Source organism: Astatotilapia calliptera, chromosome 6, assembly GCF_964374335.1.
Source record: "Astatotilapia calliptera chromosome 6, fAstCal68.1, whole genome shotgun sequence".
In the NCBI taxonomy this organism is placed as follows: domain Eukaryota; kingdom Metazoa; phylum Chordata; class Actinopteri; order Cichliformes; family Cichlidae; genus Astatotilapia; species Astatotilapia calliptera.
The window spans coordinates 21,563,040-21,585,016 of record NC_137427.1 but is presented as its reverse complement, the minus strand read 5'-3'; the positions used below and the strand labels follow the sequence as shown (position 1 = coordinate 21,585,016).

General features: G+C 40.7%; 1 protein-coding gene and 1 long non-coding RNA gene across 2 annotated transcripts in view; one reads left to right on the top strand and one right to left on the bottom strand.

The window, feature by feature from the left end:
- Positions 1-21,977, top strand: part of dlc1 (DLC1 Rho GTPase activating protein) — an 85,015-nt gene that overhangs the window by 3,964 nt on the left and 59,074 nt on the right. Inside the window, exons 3-5 of the mRNA XM_080302956.1 lie at positions 3,278-3,412; positions 3,530-3,661; positions 20,265-20,298. Of these exons, the coding sequence (XP_080159082.1) occupies positions 3,278-3,412; positions 3,530-3,661; positions 20,265-20,298 (301 nt within the window). The remainder of the gene's footprint in view (positions 1-3,277; positions 3,413-3,529; positions 3,662-20,264; positions 20,299-21,977) is intronic.
- On the bottom strand, positions 20,099-21,060 carry LOC145429458 (uncharacterized). Its single transcript, XR_013909692.1, has 2 exons — positions 20,376-21,060; positions 20,099-20,280 (listed from the first exon to the last, which is right to left on the bottom strand). It is a non-coding gene; the product is annotated as an uncharacterized LOC145429458 (long non-coding RNA).

Below are 21,977 nucleotides of genomic sequence, written 5' to 3'. Positions count from 1 at the left end.
CTGTTGTGTGTAGTTATTGATGGGTCCCTACTAAGATAATATGACATTTTTTCCGTCACAAGTTGTGGATTATTCGTTCACTCTTGACTCTTCTCTAATCCACTGGCTCTTGTGTTTGTGATGTCCCCAGATACATGCTGCCATAAGTGAAGTTAAGAGTGGTGGGCAAAGTTTGCTGCATTATTACCCATAACATGGTTGAAGAGTATTTCTCCTGAATCTTCTTTACTTTTTACATGTATCACCTGTTATAAATGTTGAAATGAATGTATCGGCAAATAGCCAATATCAGCTGGTATTGGCATGGCTGATATATCGGTTGGGTTCTATTTTTGAATATACCGTATTGTTAGCAATTATAATTTCTCATGTGATGACATAAGTTATGTTATTACAACTCATTCATTATTTGTTGAAACAAAAGGAGTCCATGTGCAACTGTGTAGTGTGTGGTTAACTATAGCTTGTTGGCTATAGTTTACATAATGTGAAAATAGTGCTGATTATTGTGCTATTGTTTGGTCATATTCAGTTGTTTTGTATATAAATCTATTGATGTGTGCTGCCATGACCCTAATAATATACCACAACCCCTTCCTAATAGTAGAATAAAATGCAGGCATACAATAAAAAAAATATTTGGCTTGTAGTCTAGAATAGAAACCATAAAATCAGCTGGTGCTGAGTGGTTTATGTGTCATATATTGACACTCTGGCTATAGCTGTGTTCCTGAAAAGCCTATGGGTTGTGTAATCCTAAAGATTATCATAGCATTATTTCCACATAAATTTTTTAGAAACTTTGGAGCCACTTTTAGCCATGACTAATGTTGAAGTCAGTCCACCAACTGCCAAAAACAATAGGTCATACTCCAACAGGGAGACATGGAAAACCAGTGCCACATTTTCCCCTGGCTCTAATTTCAAACTTAGAAATGATGACTTTAAATACCCCACCAAAAAAGCAGGATTTTGGAACTTGAAAAGAGCAGTTAAGCCAGTGGAAGAAGCCAACAATTCATCTACCATATGGTGATGGCTTGCCTCATCTTTGACAGCAACGTGATTTGTGTGTCCAGTTTAGCGCAGGAATTGTGCCGTATAGAAGACCATGCTGATAAAATATAAATTAAAAATGTAAAGCTTTATCCCACGGGACATAAAAAATGGAGAAGAGTGTTTTCAATATCACGAAGAGAATTACTGAGCTTATGTTAGTTTCTTTAGTGGATAATGACAGAAGCAGCCTGGAATGATCTCTGACAAGATATTGTACTGACTAATGATTGCATCCCCCAGTAGACCAAGTTTTTGTTACAGATTCAGCTTGTAAAACAAACCCATCTGGTTTGCATAACAGCTTGAGATTAAGCTGATATTGGGCTTTGTTACTGTGTTTATTTGTTTTAGCAACAAGGCCTTATCCTGACCCCAAGGCCAAACTGGCTCAACAGTCAGCAGACAACTTGGCAGCATCACCCTCAGTGCTCTCTCTTTTCCTTTTTGGCCTCTTTGTCTGTATTAATTAAGAGAGCCCACTCAATGCAGAGGTCTGAGAAATGGGATGCAGACTGGCTGTAAGACAGGCGACTGAGGGGTCTTGAAAAAAGAACAAGTTAAGGGGAAGGAGGGATCTAAGAGTTCAAACAGTGTGGGAAACATCTCCCATCTCAAAAAACAGGAAGTTAAGTGGAATGTGACAGAAACCTCAAACATGGGAAAGACAGCAAAGAAACCTTCTGAGAACACCCAAACCACCAGAATGCCCCTAAAAACGTTGCCTCCGAGGCAACTGAAGTTTACGCTTGCACTTGTTTTTCACTCTGCCGTTTTGTGGTTGTTTTTGCCATCCCGAGCCAGATGCTTTTGTTCATTCAGCGAGGCCTCGTAAAGATGTCATTGTTTTACAACGGTACAATGTTTCATTGTGATACTTTGCCAAGAAGATGGGACCGTAGCGCTGCGCTCTGCCACGAGCTGCGTGCTGCCACGAGCTGCGCGCTGCCACGAGCTAGAAATGTCAGTGAATGCATCAGTGTGAAGCGCATTTCCCCGACACACACGGCATGTCTATTTGCGCTCTCAGCAAACCGATAGGATCTGACTTTGACAGCCAAATTGGGCACTAACTGGAAAATAAATGTAGAAGCAGTCATAAGACATTATTAGGGTTGGAGCTGGAAGCCAGACGCAGGGATGAGGCTACCTTTAGTATCCTGACTCTATTAGCACATTTATGATTAAACCATGCTGACCATTTCAGCAGACACATTTATGATCTGTAAAAAGTGCATAACCCAAAGATTCCTCTTCAAGGCACTGCATGTAGAGACAAACCAGGCATGAAAGCCAGCCTCACATCCACTAGTTTTTGTAGCTTTGCGTAAGCATACAGTCACAGTGGCTGTGTGTGTGCCATGAGCTCACTCTCATTAAGAGTTTAACAGCATCTGTTAGCGGGGATTGTAACAAGGTTTGTTTGCGGGTAATGGGCCAGCCATGAAATTTCCTCGGGTTCTTCTCAAGGGTAAAGCTCAGGCAGGGAGCCACACCCGGTGCCAAGATAAGACAGGCAGAGGGAAATGAAAACATACTGCTTTAAGCAGTGAAGAAAAGGATATTACACGTTTTACTCCTGCTCAAATTGCATGAAAACAACATAGAGCTTAAGGTTAGCAGAGGACAGAGTGGTAGGTGGAGTGTGATGCAATGCTGGATTGTAGCATGTCGGTCTGCTTGTCTTGCACAAGTCAAACCACCTGAGGTCAGTATGAGACTTGTTATCACAGCCCTAAGATGGATAAATTAGCACAGCATATTAAAGGGCAAATAAGTGGAGTGTTAAAGTAATGACAGAGGCGAAACAAAAGAGATAGCCATTAAATGGCCACAATGTGTAAATCAGCTATTTTAATTGGCTGAAGTGGAAGGTTGCTGGGGAACATAGAGGGACAAAGAACAAAGGAACAATTAGATATATTTTGTACTTTAAATCATGCTTAAAAGTTATAAGCCTTTAAAACAAAGTCACCGACTCTGTGAATAGTTCTGATCTTACTGTATAGTACTGACTTTTTGCTTTTCCGGTCACATTTCTAATTACGTTTCACATATATATTTCATGTTTCTGTTCTCGTCCTGATCATCTGGTCAGAGATCACAGATGACACTGGAGAAAAAAGTTTCCTTAGAGAAGTGGAACAAATTGATTTCGGCACATTTAATGCTGGTCTTAATAGTTTTGTGAGTTTGACTGTTCTCCACTGATCTGTCTCAGCGTGGGCATGCTCGCTTGGACTCGATGGTGCTGCTGCTGATGAAGTTGGACCAGCTAGATCAGGAAATTGAGAATGCCCTCAGTGCTACTTCCTCCATGGACAGCACAGCCACCTTCCATCGACGGCATCACCCGGTACCCGCACAACTGAGTTATCTAGCTGGATGTGACAGCAGTTTTTTCTATATTTGAAACTGTGCAGCAGTTCGGCGTTCTCAGTGAACTATATTGTTTGTTTTTTTACTTGTGCAGGAGTTTGATTTAGGATCCTCTTCAGCAACGTCACAACCACCCACGCATCCACATGCTGCTGTTGTTGCTGCTACTGCTGCTGCTTTGTCTTCAGGATCTCCACAAGCCCTTGGAGCAAAGCCTAAGAGTGGGGTAAGTCAGCACCCGAATGTATATAGAAATCAAAACAATGTTCCAGATTCCAACTGACTGATCACATTTTCTGGCAAAATGTCACTGACATGACTAAAACACGTGGGCAGTTAAAATATGAAAATATTTTTAAAAAAGGACTAAAAAGCCAGAAAATAGAATAGACAAAAACAGCAAAAAATAAACTGACATTAACATTTAAACTTAAAAAGCAGTGACAATAAAACACCTAATTTTTCAAGGTGAAAGATCAAATAAATGTTAATGAAATATAAAGAATATCCTGCATATAAAAAGGTACATTTCTAACATAAAATAGTTTTTTTCTTTCACAGTATGCCCAAAAAAAAAAACTGTAACAGGAAATAGTCTTCGCGTTTAGCTTAAGTGTTCGAACTAATCACTTTACAATGTGAGTCACCCGTTCACATGCCAGTTGTAATGGAGCTGCCACAGAAGGCGCCCGCCTGATCTCGATCAGCTTACAGTCTGGTGATCTGCTCGATGATACTTGGGCAATAAGTCGATAACCTGCTTGTGCCTCTATAGCCACAACAGCACACTACAAATCAGGCACTACTCTTAACTTCCGAAAAACTGGCTAAACTGGGCCCCTGATGCCAGATTTTAGTCCTGAGGCCTATTTCGCAAGACATGAGCTGACACGGGTGTTTCATTGTAAAATGTCAAGGACACAAATATGCCTATCATATGACTAAAGTGGTATAGTGGTTAAGTTACTCAGTGGTGCTAGAATAGATGAGACAGCTACTAAGAATCCCAATCTCAGGCATGTAATTCAAGACATAAAGACCTGATGCAGTTAACATCCTCTGCAGGTGTGAAACAGAATGGCATGGTGGAGAAATACCCAATGCAAGTATTTGGCAAAGAGGAAGGGTCTTGGGTTATCTTTTTGCTTGGGTGTGAAGACTTTTTTTTTGCTTCCACTGAGATGTATGATGAGATAATGGTCTGATAGTGGGCAGGAAGCTTTGGAAAGAGAGGAGGGGAGGACACACAGTAAATGTCCCCGGGCATATTTGAACCTGGACCTCTGGAATAGCCTAACAGTATATTGGTCACCTGCTTCATCCGGTGAACACCCGTGAAGGCTCTAGGTTTTAACATTTAGCAAAAAAAAAGTAAAGGTTGCCAAACTGAGTGCACTTACTGTCTTTCCAATCAAGTGGCTGGAGATTGGTTGCAACTCTATAGATAAAACATGGTAAATGGCCTGTATTTGTATAGTGCTTTACTAGTCCCTAAGGACCCCAAAGCGCTTTACACAACCAGTCATCCACCCATTCACACACACATTCACACACATAACAGTGTTGCAACCTGATCTTTGAGAATCACTGAGTTGGACACTCAGTTAGGCTCCCAGTTCACACACGCACACCAAGTGTACAACTTTTTCCTCTTACTCTATACATGCCATTTAATATTTATAGGCCGTGCAACAAAACCTTAGTTTGCATTAGTCTGGGTAAGACTTGCACAGAAACTAGACCTGTGTCACAATCTGTCTCCATTCAGAGGTCCACTTCTATCATATCATACTAGAAAAATACATTCAATATTTTTTGATGAACAGCAGCAAAAAAAGAGACATGTTTTCCTATTCTGGGGCTTTCACTGGTTTTCCTTTACTTTACTGCCACCAGAATGATGTAACTATGACCTCCACTCCAAATTGGTCCATAATCTTACTGAGTAAACAGATTTAGGTCCCCACAACACTAGTAATATCTGGACCACACAGACACACATACTCAATCTTCCAATTGTAGGAATGTCCCTCAGCTCTCAGGGCTTAGCAAAGCAGACGTTAAAACTCTCTAATTGGCTGGTTCCAAAGATCTAGATCCCTTCACCCCATCAAAAGGGTCAGAAGGGGGGGTCTGGGAGGTGAAAAGCCAGGGCAAGAGGGAGCAGTGGGGGACACGCTTCGAGTGAGACGTGTGTCTAAAACCCTTGCATGCTCACTTAATGATTTTGTCAGCCTTGCATAGCCATTGCCTACATTCAAGCAAGCCTTTCTATGTCAAAACTGGTTAAAATGACATAGAGTATAACTTTGTAACCTTACAGAAGTGTCTGAGTTACTTTAAAATATATATATATATTAATTTCACGATTTATCTGTTGCAATGCCACAGTTGACATTGCTGTGTGCTGTTTATCTTCCCTGCCGTCAAAAAACATAAGAACAGTTCTTGGTTCATTTAAAGGGTACATATCAACATCCTCAGTGATGTGTGATTTATTATGTCTGTAGCCAGCAGTTTCCACAACCTCCATTCCTACAGTAACCCAAGGTAACTCACTAGGCTTGGGTAAACACAGCTTTCACTGTGCCTAATAGAAGGCCTTTTACAGTGGTGGCCCTGTGGAGTGATTGATTGAGGCCAAAGAGATGAAGACTTGGTGAAGGGGATCTCAGTAGTTCATAGTTGCAGGGGTCCTTTCAGACATAAAATGTTGTGACACCCACTTAATCTTTTTACCTACACAATACAAATCCACTGGCCTTTCCTAAAAGAAAACAGGAAAGGCAATCTGGCAACCTATTGGCTATTTCTGGTGGGTTCAGCCTCTGGAGAGGACAGGGGTTCTGATATAGCCAGCAGATATCTGTGCCAAGACTGTTTGATTATTTTTATTTATTTTAAATGCTTCAGTTCAGCTTAGACTCATTTTTTTAACACTGACAGGTTGTTGGTATTTGTCAGGTCTGTAGACTTTATCAAAGATGAACAAAGCTTCTGGGTGGAAAAATGAAGCCAGTGAAGAAGGGTTAAACCTGCATTCTATCTCAGGGCCACCAGATGGTGATGGCTGTGGCTGCAAAAAGACTTCAAGTATTAAAGAAGTGTATAGATAAACAGATTTCTGATTTGACCTTTGGGAACACTTTCCTGTTGGGTTTATGGCCTTAGACACATTTTGAGTCATAGTAGATAAAAAATAAAGCCTGTTTTGTAAATCTTGGTTACGATATTTTTTAAAACGAAGGATTATAAGTGCTTACTCTTTGGCTAACAACTTTGGCTAACATTTTATTTTTATTTTATTTAGTAAAAACTGGTTTTAACTGTGGGGCAGCATGGAGGCACGGTAGTTAGCAATGTCACCTCACTGCAAGTTTGAATCCACCACCTGGCCAGGGCCTCTCTGTGTGGAGTTTGCATGTTCTCCTCATGTTTTCGTGGGTTCTCTCTGAGTACTTTGGCTTCCTCCCACAGTCCAAAGACATGAAGTTAATATGGGTAGGTAAATTTATGATTCTAAATTGCCCATAGATGTGAATGGTTGCCTGTCTCTCTGTGTTAGACTTGCAATATTCTGGCGACCCGTCCAGGGTGGGCCCATTGTAGCTAGCATAGTGCTCCAGCCTCTCGATGCCCCTAATAAGGATAAGTGGAAGAGAATGAATGGATGGATGGATGGATGGATAGTTTTAATTGTTATTTTATCTTTAGTTACGTATAATAACTTTGGTTAACTGGTAGTTTTGAGATTGCACTTGAGATGTTACTTTTCCACTCCTTACCAGGACATGCAACCAGTGTTTGCTCTAATATAAATTCAGACTGCAAAACAACCTTCTACTATCAACAGTCTTGTCACTTACCTGTAGACATGAACACACATGCAACTCTAAATAGAGATTACAGGAAAGGCAGTACGAGGCAACTGTCTAAGATTTATTTTTCTTTTGTGTGGGTGTAATCTCAGGTTATAATAGGAAATAGCTTAATCCTAATTCCTAGTATTAACTTTTATTCTGTACTAATGACAGCTTTTATAGATTGTACATGTGTTGACTGAATTGCCAGAAGTACAAATGCATCATCACAAAAGGCATCTAAATCGTAATCAGGTTTAATTACCACCCCTCTGACACACTGTCGCCAATATCTAAGCATTACAATAGAATAATAGGATTTATTGAAAAGCCTCTGAATTATATACAGTTAGGAGGTACCTGTACTTTAGTTGCCCCATACACAGTAAATTGACATATCCAAACAATCAGGTCATACCCATAAAACAAGCCTTGTATTGTCTCACTACAAAAATGTTGAAACAACCAAAATCTCAGATAGGCCTGCTGTAAAATTAAAAGGGAAAAAAATAACCCTATTAGGAAATCTCTCGCCCTTTTCTGCATCGCTTTTTCACCAACATTTGTACATGTTGCCGTGAGCATCTCTTGACATCAGTCAGGAAGGTATTTGCAAGTTTACACAGGACAGAGCAAACAACATATCTCTTTAGCAAACCGGGGGGTGAGCGCAGCCTGACTGAAGGTAAAACGCTACCATGCACGCTTTTGTAATTTACAAGAGAGAGGAGCCAAGCTGAAGCAATTAGAGCACAGTCTGGACCATCTGAGAAAGTAAAATATGGGCATAGTATGATTTGAAATAACTGTCTAACTGCAGTTCTAATTCTTTCTGAATTCTCTGTGATTCCCACATGTACATCAAAGCATCAGGAAAGCTGTGGTGAAAAAGAGTGACACTCTCATCGCTGACATGCATGCGTTTCTGCGTGTGTATGTTTGTGCAGGATGTGCTAAAAGTAAAGTGTTTATCATTTTTGCATTAACATTCCTTCCATTTCTTCAGCTGGATTATGCAAGATGTGTCTGGTGTTTGTGCTGACACTATCCCCATGACACCTCCATAAACACAGTGCAACACTCGGGTGTAAACACACCGCATCTACTGAAGCACTGTCTCATGCTGTCCCGACCTTTACGTAACCACGCTAAAGGTGATATGGGGTTGTATCTGTTTGTGATGAGTGGACATTCACTTGGCATGCGCAGTATCATTCCTTTGCTGCTGTGGATAAGGTATTGGGTTCATGCGAATGCATTCTTGGCTCCTTGCAAGTTTAGACGGTGGGTATTGTTAGCCTCCAGCAGGTGGCTGTTATTCTTGCATAGAATGTGAGCCGAACACTTAGCGGATGTTGTGCTGCAGCAGGTGTTTGTTCTTATGCTGGAACTGCTATTCTTTACTCTGAGTGTTTTTGTTGGCAGGTTTATATTACTTGCTTAGTGTGGCAGGTGTCTTGAACTGTTGGTTAGCTTGCATTATTGTGTTGCAACAGGTGGGTTTTATTTGGTTTATAGACTAGTGGGTACACTGATTCAAATGTATATTGTATTCATGGCTGTAAATAATGATTATTTTTGTTTTTTGGTTTGATGATTATGCACTGATTACATTACAAGTTGGTTTCATCAACTGTTTTCTAAAAGTCACAAGAGCATTCATTTTACATTATAAAGGACTAGAACAGTAAAAAGTATAAAATTATTCATGCTTGACCATCTTAAACCAGTAAACAGGTGTAATAATTTTCAACTAATACAATCCTAGTATAAAAATGAGTATTTATTTGTCCAAAATTAGAGTAGATAAGCACTCTGTTGTGACATTACTGCACCATCCGCAGTGCAAGAAGTATTTGTTATGAGACTATTTTTAGGGCTCTGCCGCTGCAAAGGATGTGCCAAGTCACAGAGGCAGGCGGAGCCTGCTGACCCTTATCCACCTGCCTTTTAATTTTTTAGTCGGAAACAACATATCAGTCACCTTGGGCAGCGACAGTTCCCATGAGTAAGGCATGTAACACAGAAGCTGCTGAACAAATCGCATAACTGCCCATTAAATTTAGCACAGGGGTGTTTCCCATGTCATGCACACGATGACAGGGAAGGTGCTGGCGGGCACCACCTCTCATCCGTCTTCGGTGAACATTCCATGGAGCGGTGACCTTTGACCGTATGTTTGGATCTGTATTCTATCTCCATAGCAACAGTATTCAATTTTACCTCTGGTTTCACTGCCAGTGAATTTAGAAAGTAAAAGTTTCCATATCTGGGTTCATGGGATTGTTTTGTTTTTTTCTGGGAGGGATGATTGATTGAGAGATATTTCTATTTCAGAATGACGGAAAGACTCTACTCCCTGTCAGTAGGTTATGTATGAACATGGCTCTTTATCTGTCTGGTGGACAATAGAAGTGCTGTGGTTTGCGTGCTAAGGTCACTGGCAGATCTCTGCTCTGTCCTTCCTCCATGTTCCGGTTTGGCAGCCTCGCAGTCCCCAAACATCCTACATCCAGACCACACCTTCTCCGCGTCCCAGGCAGATAAAAGTCTGAGTATTTTGCTACTTTCACTGCCTTTTATTTATCTTTACATTTACTCCCACTCTCTCCCACTCCTGTCTGTGGTCAATAGTCGACACAATGGGCAACAGGCATAATTATGTTTGCCTACATTCCACCCACGTATTGGCTTAAAGGCTGTAGTAGGCCATAATGAGTCAGGGAGCTATGAAACCAGTCACCATTCAGTCTGTCAAGGGCTGCCAGCAGTGGCTCTGGCCATGGCCATGCTAGCAGCTTTGTGTAGTGTCATTGTCCTCAAGGTCACTTCTCTGCTGAGCACAGCTGTAACAAGGAGACAAACAGGGACCTGCTGTGGTTTCCAAAAAGAGGGTAAGAAAAAAGAAAAGGCTTATGTTTGGAACAGGATGTGGAAAATGAATTTCTCCTCATGCCCCATAAGGAAATTCCTGTTGAATCAAGGCTAAAGGCAGTGCATAAAGTACTCCAAGGGAATTGATTCAGTGCTCAATAAATGTATTAGACTACCTGTCACAAAAACAAGAAAGCAACTGTCGAAAACATATTTAAAACTCATAAAAATGTATCATTATTTATCATTTATCAATCTGAACTCGTTTATATCCAAATTTGAGCCAGCACCTTGGACTCAGTAAGAAAGGAATTGTGCATAACATTCAACCACTAAAATTCTATTTTTAAGTAAACAACTGTAATTTGGCATTGTAATCAAAATATATTAACTGTGTGTAACTATTTTTTTCTGCTCTTTTGTAAAACGGGGCAGCATGGTGGCACGGCGATTAGCACTGTTGCCTCACAGCAAGAAGGTCCTGGCAAGATGCCTTTCAGTGAGGAGTCTGCATGTTCTCCCCGTGTTTGCGTGGGTTCTCTCTGGGTAAACACTCTGGCTTCCTCCTACAGTCCAAAGACATGGAATTACGGGGGTTAGGTTAGTTGGTAATTCTAAATTATCCATAGGTGTGAATGTGAGTGTGAATGGTCTGTCTCTATGTGTTAGTCCTGAAAGAGACTGGCCTCCTGTCCAGGGTGGACCCTGCCTCTTGCCCTATGGTAGCTGGTCCAGCCCCGCCCCCCAATTCAACAGCAATGATTGATATTTTAGCATTAAAAATATAATTTTGATTAAAGATATTATACAAACTAAAGGATTAATTCTTACAGAAACATAAGTGCTTTCTATCCAATGTTCACTATCCATCACAAATCAACTTGGGGTTAGGATCTTACCCAAGGACATTTTGCAGACTGGAGTAGCCAGGCATCAAACCACCAACCTTACGATTAGTAGATGACCTGCTCTATCTCCTGAGCTGCAGCCACCCCATAATATCATATTAATATAATCACAAGTGAAACTCTAATAGAAAGCACAACACATGGTGTATTTTAGAGATATTGGTATTGTCCACATACATGAGCCTGACGCATTTGATGTGTTTAACTCTTTAACAGAAGGAGTGCTCTGTTTCAGCAGTGTCATGAATGTCAAATATCACATGATTCTTAGTGTTTACACACTCAGCTCAACGGCAACTCTCTGTTTTTATAATAACATGTCGTGGCACCGCCCCCAAATCACACCAGCCCAATCATCAATGCGATTTACTGCCTCCATATGGATATCGCTGCTTTTTTTTTTTTTTTACTTAAATGAATCATACTTTTTCATCCATAATTACATTTAAAAAATCGCTTCACTATTGGTATCGTGGAACGCACTGAGTCAGTGAATTGAAGCGTGAATCGATTTCATAGAGGACACTGCAGAACGTGTAGCAAATATTTGCAAGATGATGGTACTTGTTGACACTAAATCATGAGGATGACTGTAAAATGCAGGCATCTGGAAATACCCCTACAGATACACAGATAATGAAGTGCAGTAAATCACAGAACAAATAAACAGCGTCTCAGGAACACAGACGCACACATGAACCCACTGTAAAACCAGGTGCAATTCAAGATACACTCACTGGGGCGTGCGGTTTGAGGTTTTAATTGGGATGTTTAAGTCAAGCGTGTGTTTGCATTTTTTTGTTTTCCATCCGTATTTGCCTTGAAGTTAGATTACCTCAGTCAAGAGATACTTGAACCTCTTGCTCAATTCTTCAGCTTTCCTTAATATCTTAAGGAAGGAATGCAGCCCACTGGTGTTTTGTGTTTATAGCTAGATGTGCTTGTGGCATTTGAAGTTGTACAGGTGAGGGGTTTACAGTTAGGTCATGCAAGAGAAGAGACTTGAGTGACCTTCTTTGACTGGATGTAGTGCCCTGAAAAGCGAATGGTTAAACCTAAAGTAGATGTTACAAAACCGTGACCCCCGCGATCGAGTAGCTGTTTTTGCCACAGCACAGGGCCACCATAATCTTGTGCAGAGGATATTCTAATCCCCCTTGTTAACCTACTCTCAGCTTTGTCCTTAAAAATGTCAGCACCTAATCCTGTGGGCAGCATTGTTGTTGCAGTTGGGATCTTAGCTTATCCCTATTAACTCTGGTCCATAACCCACAAATGTGACCTGGTGAGAAGAAGCAGGTGACACATTTAGTGCCTTAATGAGCGTAGTGACACTGTAGAGATGTAAAACTAAAATTATAAAACTAGTTTGTGTGGCTTAATCAGTGGTTTCCGAACTTTTTATCCCACTTTTTTCACATTGCCCTTTGTGGAGCTACTTTAGAGTACAATCCAAAAAGCAATAACTAGGCTTACAGAGTGATTAATTAGTTTTAGATATGATTGTGCGTATGCCTCGATCTGGTGCCAACCATTCTGTTTTGAAAGAACCAAAAAATGGAGGGAAAAGAGCTGCATCAGTATATGCTCTGCATGTTCAAACATATGCCTAAGGTGTGGTTATTTGTTCTACTTGTCAAAACATATACATTAGACTGCCTGCTTTCATAGCACCTTATCGGTTTCTTTATTCGTAAAAATTAAAACTTTTAAAATCATATTTCTCACTTTGCACATTTTCAGCTCAGATTCTTTTTGGCACCTGCTTGCTCTGGTTCTGCTGCTCTCATTAGGCTTGGTCATACAACAAGCATGAAAAGGATTATTGTCCCTCAAGATGCATAAAGTGGTTTCCTTAATGCTTTACTCATATGAGGTAAAGCAATGGCATTATTCAAAGAGAGAAAAATAAAACATTTTCCTTTTGGGAGAAAAACGGTCCTGGTCGGACAAGTGAAGAGTTATTGTCTTGTCTGGTGATGGAATCCAAGGGCCACTGAACAGTTCACAGTTTACGCTCCACCACTAAACCCTTCCACAACAGCGCCTGAAACCAGAAGTCCGTTGCTTTGGCTTACGTGTGTAAACAGAGTCAGATGTATGGGGCTGTCTGCGTTTGTGCACATCTCACCCTCTCTTACTCCCTTTCAGTGGACATCAGCACGTACAGAACATAACTCATGACTCAAGGTTGGGCGAGGGAACAAAGTCTCAGCTGGCAGTCTCGTGCATGTGTGTGAATGTGAGTAAGTGCACAGGTTGTACGGTGAAATCATTAACCTCGTCACACAGCTAAAGACTGAAAGTGCACCCATTCGTGCTGTAGGTTTTACTTGAGCTTTTTACTGCATTAAAAGATCACAGTAAACGTCACAGAGACATTTTCAAGCATCACCTCGTTTTGCGAGGTCACTGTTAAATCCAACATCTGGACGCTACTATACTTTTTCTACAAGAAATGTTCCAGTGGATCATTAAACCAAGTCATCGCATCACTTCCTGTTGACACATTCTAAGTGTGACATATGGAGACTATTAAAATGAGGGAAGGGGATGCAGGGGAGAAAGGAGAAAATGTGTGGGGTGGATAACTGTGTGTGTGGGAGGGGGGCTTTTCTGGAAAGGAGAAGGTTAAATGAAATTGTTTCCCACGTTTCCCTGCACACATGGAGTCTTGGGCTCTGAATAAATTCCTTTGTAAATGCAGGGCAAAAAGAGCACATGAATGCCAGTCAAAATACAGTGAGCTCCAGATAACATCTCCAATGTTCCTAGGAAAGCACGCACACACAGTCAGATGCATTTCTCTTTCCTCTGTCAGACACACACCTTAAGCATCTAGTGCTGGAGACTCAAGCTTACCTGGGCATAAGCCATCTGCACCGATTTAGCCATTCGCGTTAAGTGGCTGAGAAAAAAGTTTGGGTTTGCCTGAGCCCCCTAATCCTTGGCCAGCACAAACCATGGGTGGTCACACACACTCGCACATCCACACAAACACACACACACTCATACACACACTGCAGCTGCAGTGCTGGAGGGGGGTGGGGATGAGAGGTTGGCGGTGGGGTTGGAACAGGCCTGGTGGACTGCTTGGGTTTGTTGTGCAAGAGCCACATGCCAGTGGCTTGCTTAACAACTCTGACTACCTCACTCACACAGAAAGGCATGCCACACACAATGAGGGGCCATTACTAAGAGACAAAATAATATTTGTTACTAGGACTGAGTATTGAAAGTCTTTACTTATTTGTCTATAAGCTGTCATGTTTCCATAGTACAAGATAAATTAACCTTTCAGTTACTGAACCCAGGCTTTGAACGTCTCTTCAGCAGGCAGCAGACCATCTGTGAGGAAGCATCGGCCATGCTTCAAAGCCTCTTTAAAGATAGCATTCATTTTTCTCAAGTGGTCAGTCTGTTACACAAGTAACACATTATTTGACTCATCTAGCCATTTTTTTTCCTTGAAAATAGGTTGACAGGTTGGTGTCTGATGCTGATTAACACACCTATTACTGGTTGTTCGTTCGTATGTCCTTAGCATCTTACCTTTCATACCTCTTCCCATTCACTTGTCTAGTTGTACATTTTCTCACATTGGCTGTTGTGGATGTCCCAGTGTAACTGCAGTTTTTATCATCTAAATTCTAACTCTTAAATATCAGACAAGCTATATATTATTGAGAACGCTCCAATGAGTCTGCGAGCATTCCAGGAGGGTTAAGAGTGGTTTTGTAATCCCCTCTCATTACCAGAAAATCTGGGCAAGTACGGACCGACGTCCCAAACCAGATGAATGTCAGAAGCAGGGCTGATGTCACAATACCAGAAATGTAGTAGTTGGTAACAGCACCAAACCCATGTACTTTAACGTAAACTCCTGTATTAAAAAGTAATTTTTTATCACCAGCATTGTTGTAGCAGACCATTTATTTAACACTTATTTACATTGAAGGTTTGTAATTAACATATTCATATAACATGTGAATGTTCAAATTCAAATTTTATTTATCACACACACAACCATGCAAAGTATGACATGAGGTAAAATGCTTGTAGCTGTGCAGTGCCCTGTTTCAAGTGAGAGAGGGTCGCCTCGGGAATGGCGTCTGGTGTTAAAAATCTGCCAAATCAAACCTGCGGGATTCATCCGTTGTAGCGACCCCTGGTGAATAGGACCTCCCATATTTCCATTATACAAGGATGGTCCAGCAGAGGTAACATGCATGTAACTCTGCTCCAGCTCGCAAAGCTCTGTTGTCAGATGGAGAGAGTGTACAAAGTAAGTGCTACAACCGGCCTTGGGCCATGTTTGCTTGTGCTGTTGTTGGTCAGTCAGTTGCAGAAATGACTGACCAACAACTCCACACTGGGGAACTTCACTTGTTACACCAGCACAAAGGACAGGAAGAAAGAGTGAAGGGTGAAGTTCTAACATTACAAAAAGCTGAGGTGAAAACAAGTGTTAAAAGCAATGAAAAGTGTCCACTGCATCTTTCTCTGCTCTCATGCTATATTTGTTTAATCTTTGGAGTTTTTTACTCAGTTCTCCTGTTCCCAGTGAACTCCACTATTGCTTCCTCCTACTACAAGAACAAATTCTGTTGTGTTTTCATCATGTTTCCAGAATTTTGATATCAAAGGGTGTCACAAGCATCTGTTCTGGGGACATATACTACAAATAGTTAGATAAATATTTTAAAAATATATACCTGATTCCTGCTTGCCAGGAGCACTTAACAAACATTAGAATAACTGAACAGCTTTTAGAGTAAGGCAGTAATATTAAGTGTCAAAGTTCTCCATACTATTCCAATCAAAATATCCAAAATGTTTAGTAAAGTAAATACATACATAAATACAAAAAAAGTTTCATACCTGGATTTTTGAAATGTATTCACTAAAAGTGATTTGTTGGAGAAAAAAAACCCAAACCAAGACAAAAACAATTTCACCGGCCTGCTGCTTAGAGTAATGACCCTAATTAACAACCCTACAGTGTGTAATCATGCAGGCACGCATGCTTGCAGGCCACTACATACTCATGTGAGGCAGACGCATACCGTACCCCTTGTGCCCCAACACCAACCACTTCCAGTAAATTAGTGGCAGTAAATGAGGCAGCTGATGCCTGTGTGCTGTGCAGCCTGCAGCTCCCCAGTGGACACTTGACACGGCCTGGGCGACCCCACACTGGGAGAACCTGCACTGTGGCATGCAGAGTGGGGGAGAACAGAAAAGCATTAAGAAAATATGTGAGTGTGGTGCAGTGAAATCACTGGTACTTACGTGTATTCGTTAACATTCTTGTTCTCATAAATATATGAACATATTTCTAAATGTATTCATTATCTGTAATTGCTATCATAAAGTGAAACGCAACAGTACGTGAAAGCTGAGGTTTACACTGTGTGTAAGTGATCTTGTGGGTCACTGAAAGGAACCCGTGGTGTCGTGTTTACACAATAAGATGGGTGCACTGGTGAACTGAAATGTCTTGTTAGACCTAAACAGAGAAGCCACACAGACCTCCCATATTTCCATCCTTCAGAGTTGTAGATGAAAATACAAAACATTAGCCATTCAGATTTTTTTTAAAAAGAACCTTTTTGCTACAATATAAAGGAATAACATGTCTTGTACATGTACAAAATCTGAGTTAATGTGGTGCTGTTTAAATATAAAACGCTGTTTGAGGATATATTTTGGCATTTTGGTAGTATTTCAAATAAAATTGTATATTGTGGCGAAACAAGAATAATAAATACTGTTTCTAACCTATATCCAGCTGATGAAAAGGCAAAAATGGAGCAGGTGGCTTGTGTTATCTTAGCTGAGTCTCATACCATTCATAATGTTTTCCTGTAACAAAACATTGTGGCTGAAAAAGCAGAGCTAATATTACCCGTGTGCAACAGCTGAAACAGCACTGAGTATAAATGTATGTCTGGCATCACCTCACTGCTGATGTTCTGTTTGTTCCGGATAATTTAATGACAGGAGCCTTCAGCTTCTCCCTGGTGTCTTTTTTAGGCTGTTAATTAGCAATAAATTGTGAAGCTGTTTGTCCACAGAGGAAACTTCACCCGTGTTACGTCTGAAAGTGACCGACAAATGATTTACTGCTGTTTCAGCACACATATGATATGTTACACATGTGCAGACATAAACACGTACACATGCATACTCAACAACCATAAACAAATGCATCGCCAGATAAAAATCTAGTTACGATTTTGTGTGGATTTTAGTTTAAACTATGTGTGAGCAGATAATTCACTCGTTGGATTCTAAAAACTGGATTTAGGACCAAGATAATTCATTTATCCAGCGTGAATCAGCAAACACGTTAGCAAAAACAAACTCGTGCATAAGAGCAGCCATTGTGTTCATACTCGCCAGACCGTGTCATACCTGTGGTTATTCAGTCATAAAATACAGGGGCTGCCTCTGAGACTGGAGGAGCAAATCGCCTGTAGCCATATTTTTTGCTCTGTAATGACTAGTCATGTTTCTTTCTTGAATGTGACCGTACTTCAGCCTGATGCCAATGAAATTAAAAGTGATTAATAATCAAAGTAATGCTCCCTTTATGGCAAAATATATTGTGCTCATACTAACAGAGAAAAAAAGAAACATTTACAAGGCCGGGAGTTTGTATTAATCAGATTTGTAAAGTTTAGTGTTGACATCAAATTTCAGGAAACAGTGGAAATTATTTGGTTACTAGCGTAACGCCGGTTCTCTGTAAGCTTATTGCGGTATCTCGTCATCCAAAAATTACATGTGATAAATGATGATAGAGGCATCGTATTGCATTGTAGTGCATTCCAGCTCAATTTCAAAATTCCTAGTCAGAATTTCCAACTGGAACACCCCCTCAAATCAAATTTCCAACTCGAATAGTTAGAGCAGCCCCACCAACACTGACTTAACAAGACATGATGGCACTCGTGAACATATGCAGTAGTAAAACAGTAAAGATTTAAAACTGTACAGCCACTATTGTGTATTTCTAACTCGATAAATAAGCCATACGCAGAGCTCTGACTAGGCTCTTTCCATGATCACGCTGGAGATCTTTTACGTGCAAAAAAGCATCATTGCGCTGTATTTCTTGTGATGCATGAATAGTTCTACCTTGCTAGGAAGTAAAACAACTGACTTTGCTACTAAAACTTGCTCAATTCATGAGTGAAATCACTCACAGCTCTGAAACCCGATCTCTGAGGTAAATGAAATGCAGCATTAGTCCAGAATGTTTGAAATGAAATATGTTTACAAGTTAACGTGTTTCCCAACCTTACGGATGGTACAGAAAGGATAAAACACAAGTTACAAGTTGGTCTTTTAGGGAAACACTAAATATCTTCTTTCTTGAATGGAGTTTTTTCCTTAAGGAAATAGTCACTCTTTAAAGGATCTTCATTTTTTTGAGTCCATTATGGCACATCACCAAAGGACTCCTTATGCCAATCTCTGATGCCAGTATCACTGAGTAAGGACTCTCGGAAGAACAGAATGTGATCATTCTTCAGCCAAAGTGAGTGTGTGGGCAATTGCCTCAACTGTTAACCCAAACTACATGTTTCCAGCCAGCTGTCCTGTGGTATTTGTGCCACAATGTGGGTTTAGGCATTAGTAGGATAGGTCTTTCACTCCAAACTCATTGCATATGGGTGCACCCTTGGCATCACATTTAAATGCAATAGGAAAGTGTTATTTTTCAACATGCGTTTCCTAAACCTGTCCAAGTAGATTTTGGTGTCTAAACCTAAACTAATAAGCGAGTGAAAATGAAACAAATCAGTGAGTGATAAGTGAAACCAAGCTCTCAGACAGGACACAACCTTTGGTCTCTTGGCTGACGTTTTCTAACTTCTGCTGTTTTTTAATCACCTGAAGGTGAAACAAGAATGATTCATTTCTTTTGCTTCCACTCAATGTGATTAATTTGAATTTTGGTGCCATTTGAGGCATTATCGCTCTAAAAGAAGGATGGAATGAAAGAGGTCAAAGTTGTAACAGCATACTTAAACATCATTAAAGCTGTTTAGCTATTTCTGAGGGCAAAATAAACATTGAGTTGTAAACTCATCCTAATACAAATATCATATCGCATATAATATCACAATGTTTAGACTTTATGAAAACAGAATTCTTCTCTGGGCAGTGTGAGAGCATTGTAAGAATGGTCCTGCTTACTTTGTCTGATCTCTTCCAGGGGAGTTTGGATTAAACAGGTCAGGGTGTGGAGATCAGCAAAAGACCCTGAGGTCAAAAGTCAGCACCAAGAAAGACCTTTACATTCCAGCTGAATGCTCCACTCTACGCACGTGCAGACACACATGCACTTTACCACTGAAACGACACACAGACTGTTCTATTTTTACCCAGAAAGGTTGTTGATGCAGCATTATTTTCTAAAACCTGCAACAAATCCAAAAAAGGTCATATTAAGCAACTAGAATAATAAGAATCTACTACAGCTACAAAATGTGTTGTGATTTTATCAGTAATGTGTCTCCAGACGACCTACGTGAGAGCTGAATCAACATTAACTCACAGGAAAGTGTGCTGTGTGAACACTTTTAATGATGTGGTTTTTTCAGAATTCTTTGGTAGGTTTGTTATCTACTGTAACCATTTATTAAAATGTTTACACATCATAAAATTATGCATATTGGGTTTTGGCAACCACATTCCTGGTATCTCAAACCCGGTATGTCATGAAACAATGTGGTGTAATTATACGCTCCATTTAGGCAAGATTCTTAGAAGCATATATGGTTAATACCGAAGATCAACACTTATTTTTATGCAATGACTGGCATGCTTTTCTCTTTAGCCAGATGACCGACACGAACAAGCAGTTCAGCAAATACATACAATTTGCTGAGCTCGTGTTAAAACACTGGTTTATAAAACTGCAGATGCTCCTCAAATAAGAGGGATAACATGTAAAGGAATGAAATAAGTAGCTGCTGAAACACTGGAATAACACAGGATGAATGCTTATTTTAATTACACTCTCTAGGTCAAGGTTTATTTAGGAATGCTTACAAGTGCTAAGAAAAATCAAGCGAGTTTCCTGTGTGAATCACTCCGTGGCATCAAGTATCATGGAAATGCATCATAGCCAAGCTATCGTGACTATAATCTTTTTTTCTCCTCTTTTTCCCAGAGCACCCCCGTTGTTCCTGAGAAAGAAAAAGCTGGTAAGTGCTTGCTGTTTTTTCATTATCATTTGTGCCTGCCTAGATGAGAATCTTATTATAATTTTTTTTTTTTTTACCTTGTTCATTTTTCGGTCACGTAGAAGTTGTGAAAGTTGTCTTCAGTGTGTCTGGTCTGCGCCTAAAGTGGTTTATGTGAGGAGATTCTTGACAATTTGCGATGGATCCGTTGCAAAGTACTGAGAGAGAAGGTGGAGTGTTTGACTGAACAAGGACAGACTGTGGTGCTATGAGGCTCTGGATATGAGTGTAGATAAGATCCTAGACTCATCTACGAAACCATCAAGCCTGTCGCCTTTCCGAGATAAGAGCCAGACTGGATGTCGAGTCTGTGCCCAAAACTTTGAACCTTTCCCTCGTTTACCTTTTGCCCTCACTTTCCAGACTCTGTATAAAAAAGAAAAATGGGGGAAAAAAGCAAATAGAAATAATGATCTTATATCAAATACATACAGCAGCACACAAGTTTCTCTAAGCAATATTTATCGAATAATTTAGCAATACAAATAATCTATTCTGAATGAATGAATCTGATGAAAAGACTTATTTCTATTGACATGTTATATCATTACATTGCAATTCTCCCAATGGGCCACTTTATTATGAATCGATCTAAAGAAAAAACTCAAATCTGTAGTGAATGCTCCCTCCACTCTCTATCACATAGTGCACAGGAAACTGTGGATGTACAGACCTACTTGCAGACAGACGGCAGGGGAGCAGTGTTCATTAAACACCCCCCCCCCCCCCCCCCCCCCAATGTCGTCAGTATGCTGGTAAACAATACCGGAGAGGTGGTTCGACGTAGGAGATGAGGCTTTCATATTGCCCCCTGCTGTCTCAAAGCCTGATGAGAGTCCTCACTCAGGCTTACTCTGTCTGTCCCTTTCTCTCTCTAATTAATACCACTATTGAATGGAAAATGTCCCAAATATGTCCTTGTGTCTGTGTGTGTGTGCATGCTGTGCATATGTGAGTGCTACCTGCATTCTAAGTTAAAGCTTGGGAAAAAAAAGTACTTTGGCAGCTTCAATGGGGTCAAAGTCTGTTCTTCATTTTTCTTAAATTAAATCACTCTGACTCCCTGTAAGCAAGTTATGTAACCTCAATCTTTGCGTCTGTGTGATAGGGCCCGTGGATGTGGATGGAGGGGGAGGATGGGGTTACAATGGGAGGTTTTTTGTTTTGTTTTTTTTTTTGGGGGGGGGGGTGCACAAGGCCCAGTGTTCATTGTGGCACTTCAAAGCCCTCTCTGTATCGCCAGCATTTAAGGCCTCTTGGAATGACACATTTCTGACAGTGTTACATCACACGCCATGCCCTGAAGGCTCCTGCTGCACTGCTATGAAAGACAGCTCATTCATGGTTAATTTTACTATGTGTGCAACAACAGAAGCTCACTAGTGATCAACAAGACGTTTCCACAGTCCATGCTCCCTAATGGCACGGTTGATGACCTGCCTGTGGCACTGGATGTACCTTAGCCAGTGTTATGGCTTGGCTGCGCACAAAGACCATGTGTCTGTTGCTCTGCAGAGCTACAGCTCCTGTCCTGCTGGTTATTGCCTGATTTTACAGGGCCTGCAAAGTACCAGTTAACTGTAATAGCAAGAAAAGACACAAGACATACCGCATACCATTGGAGGATAAGGACAGTCATG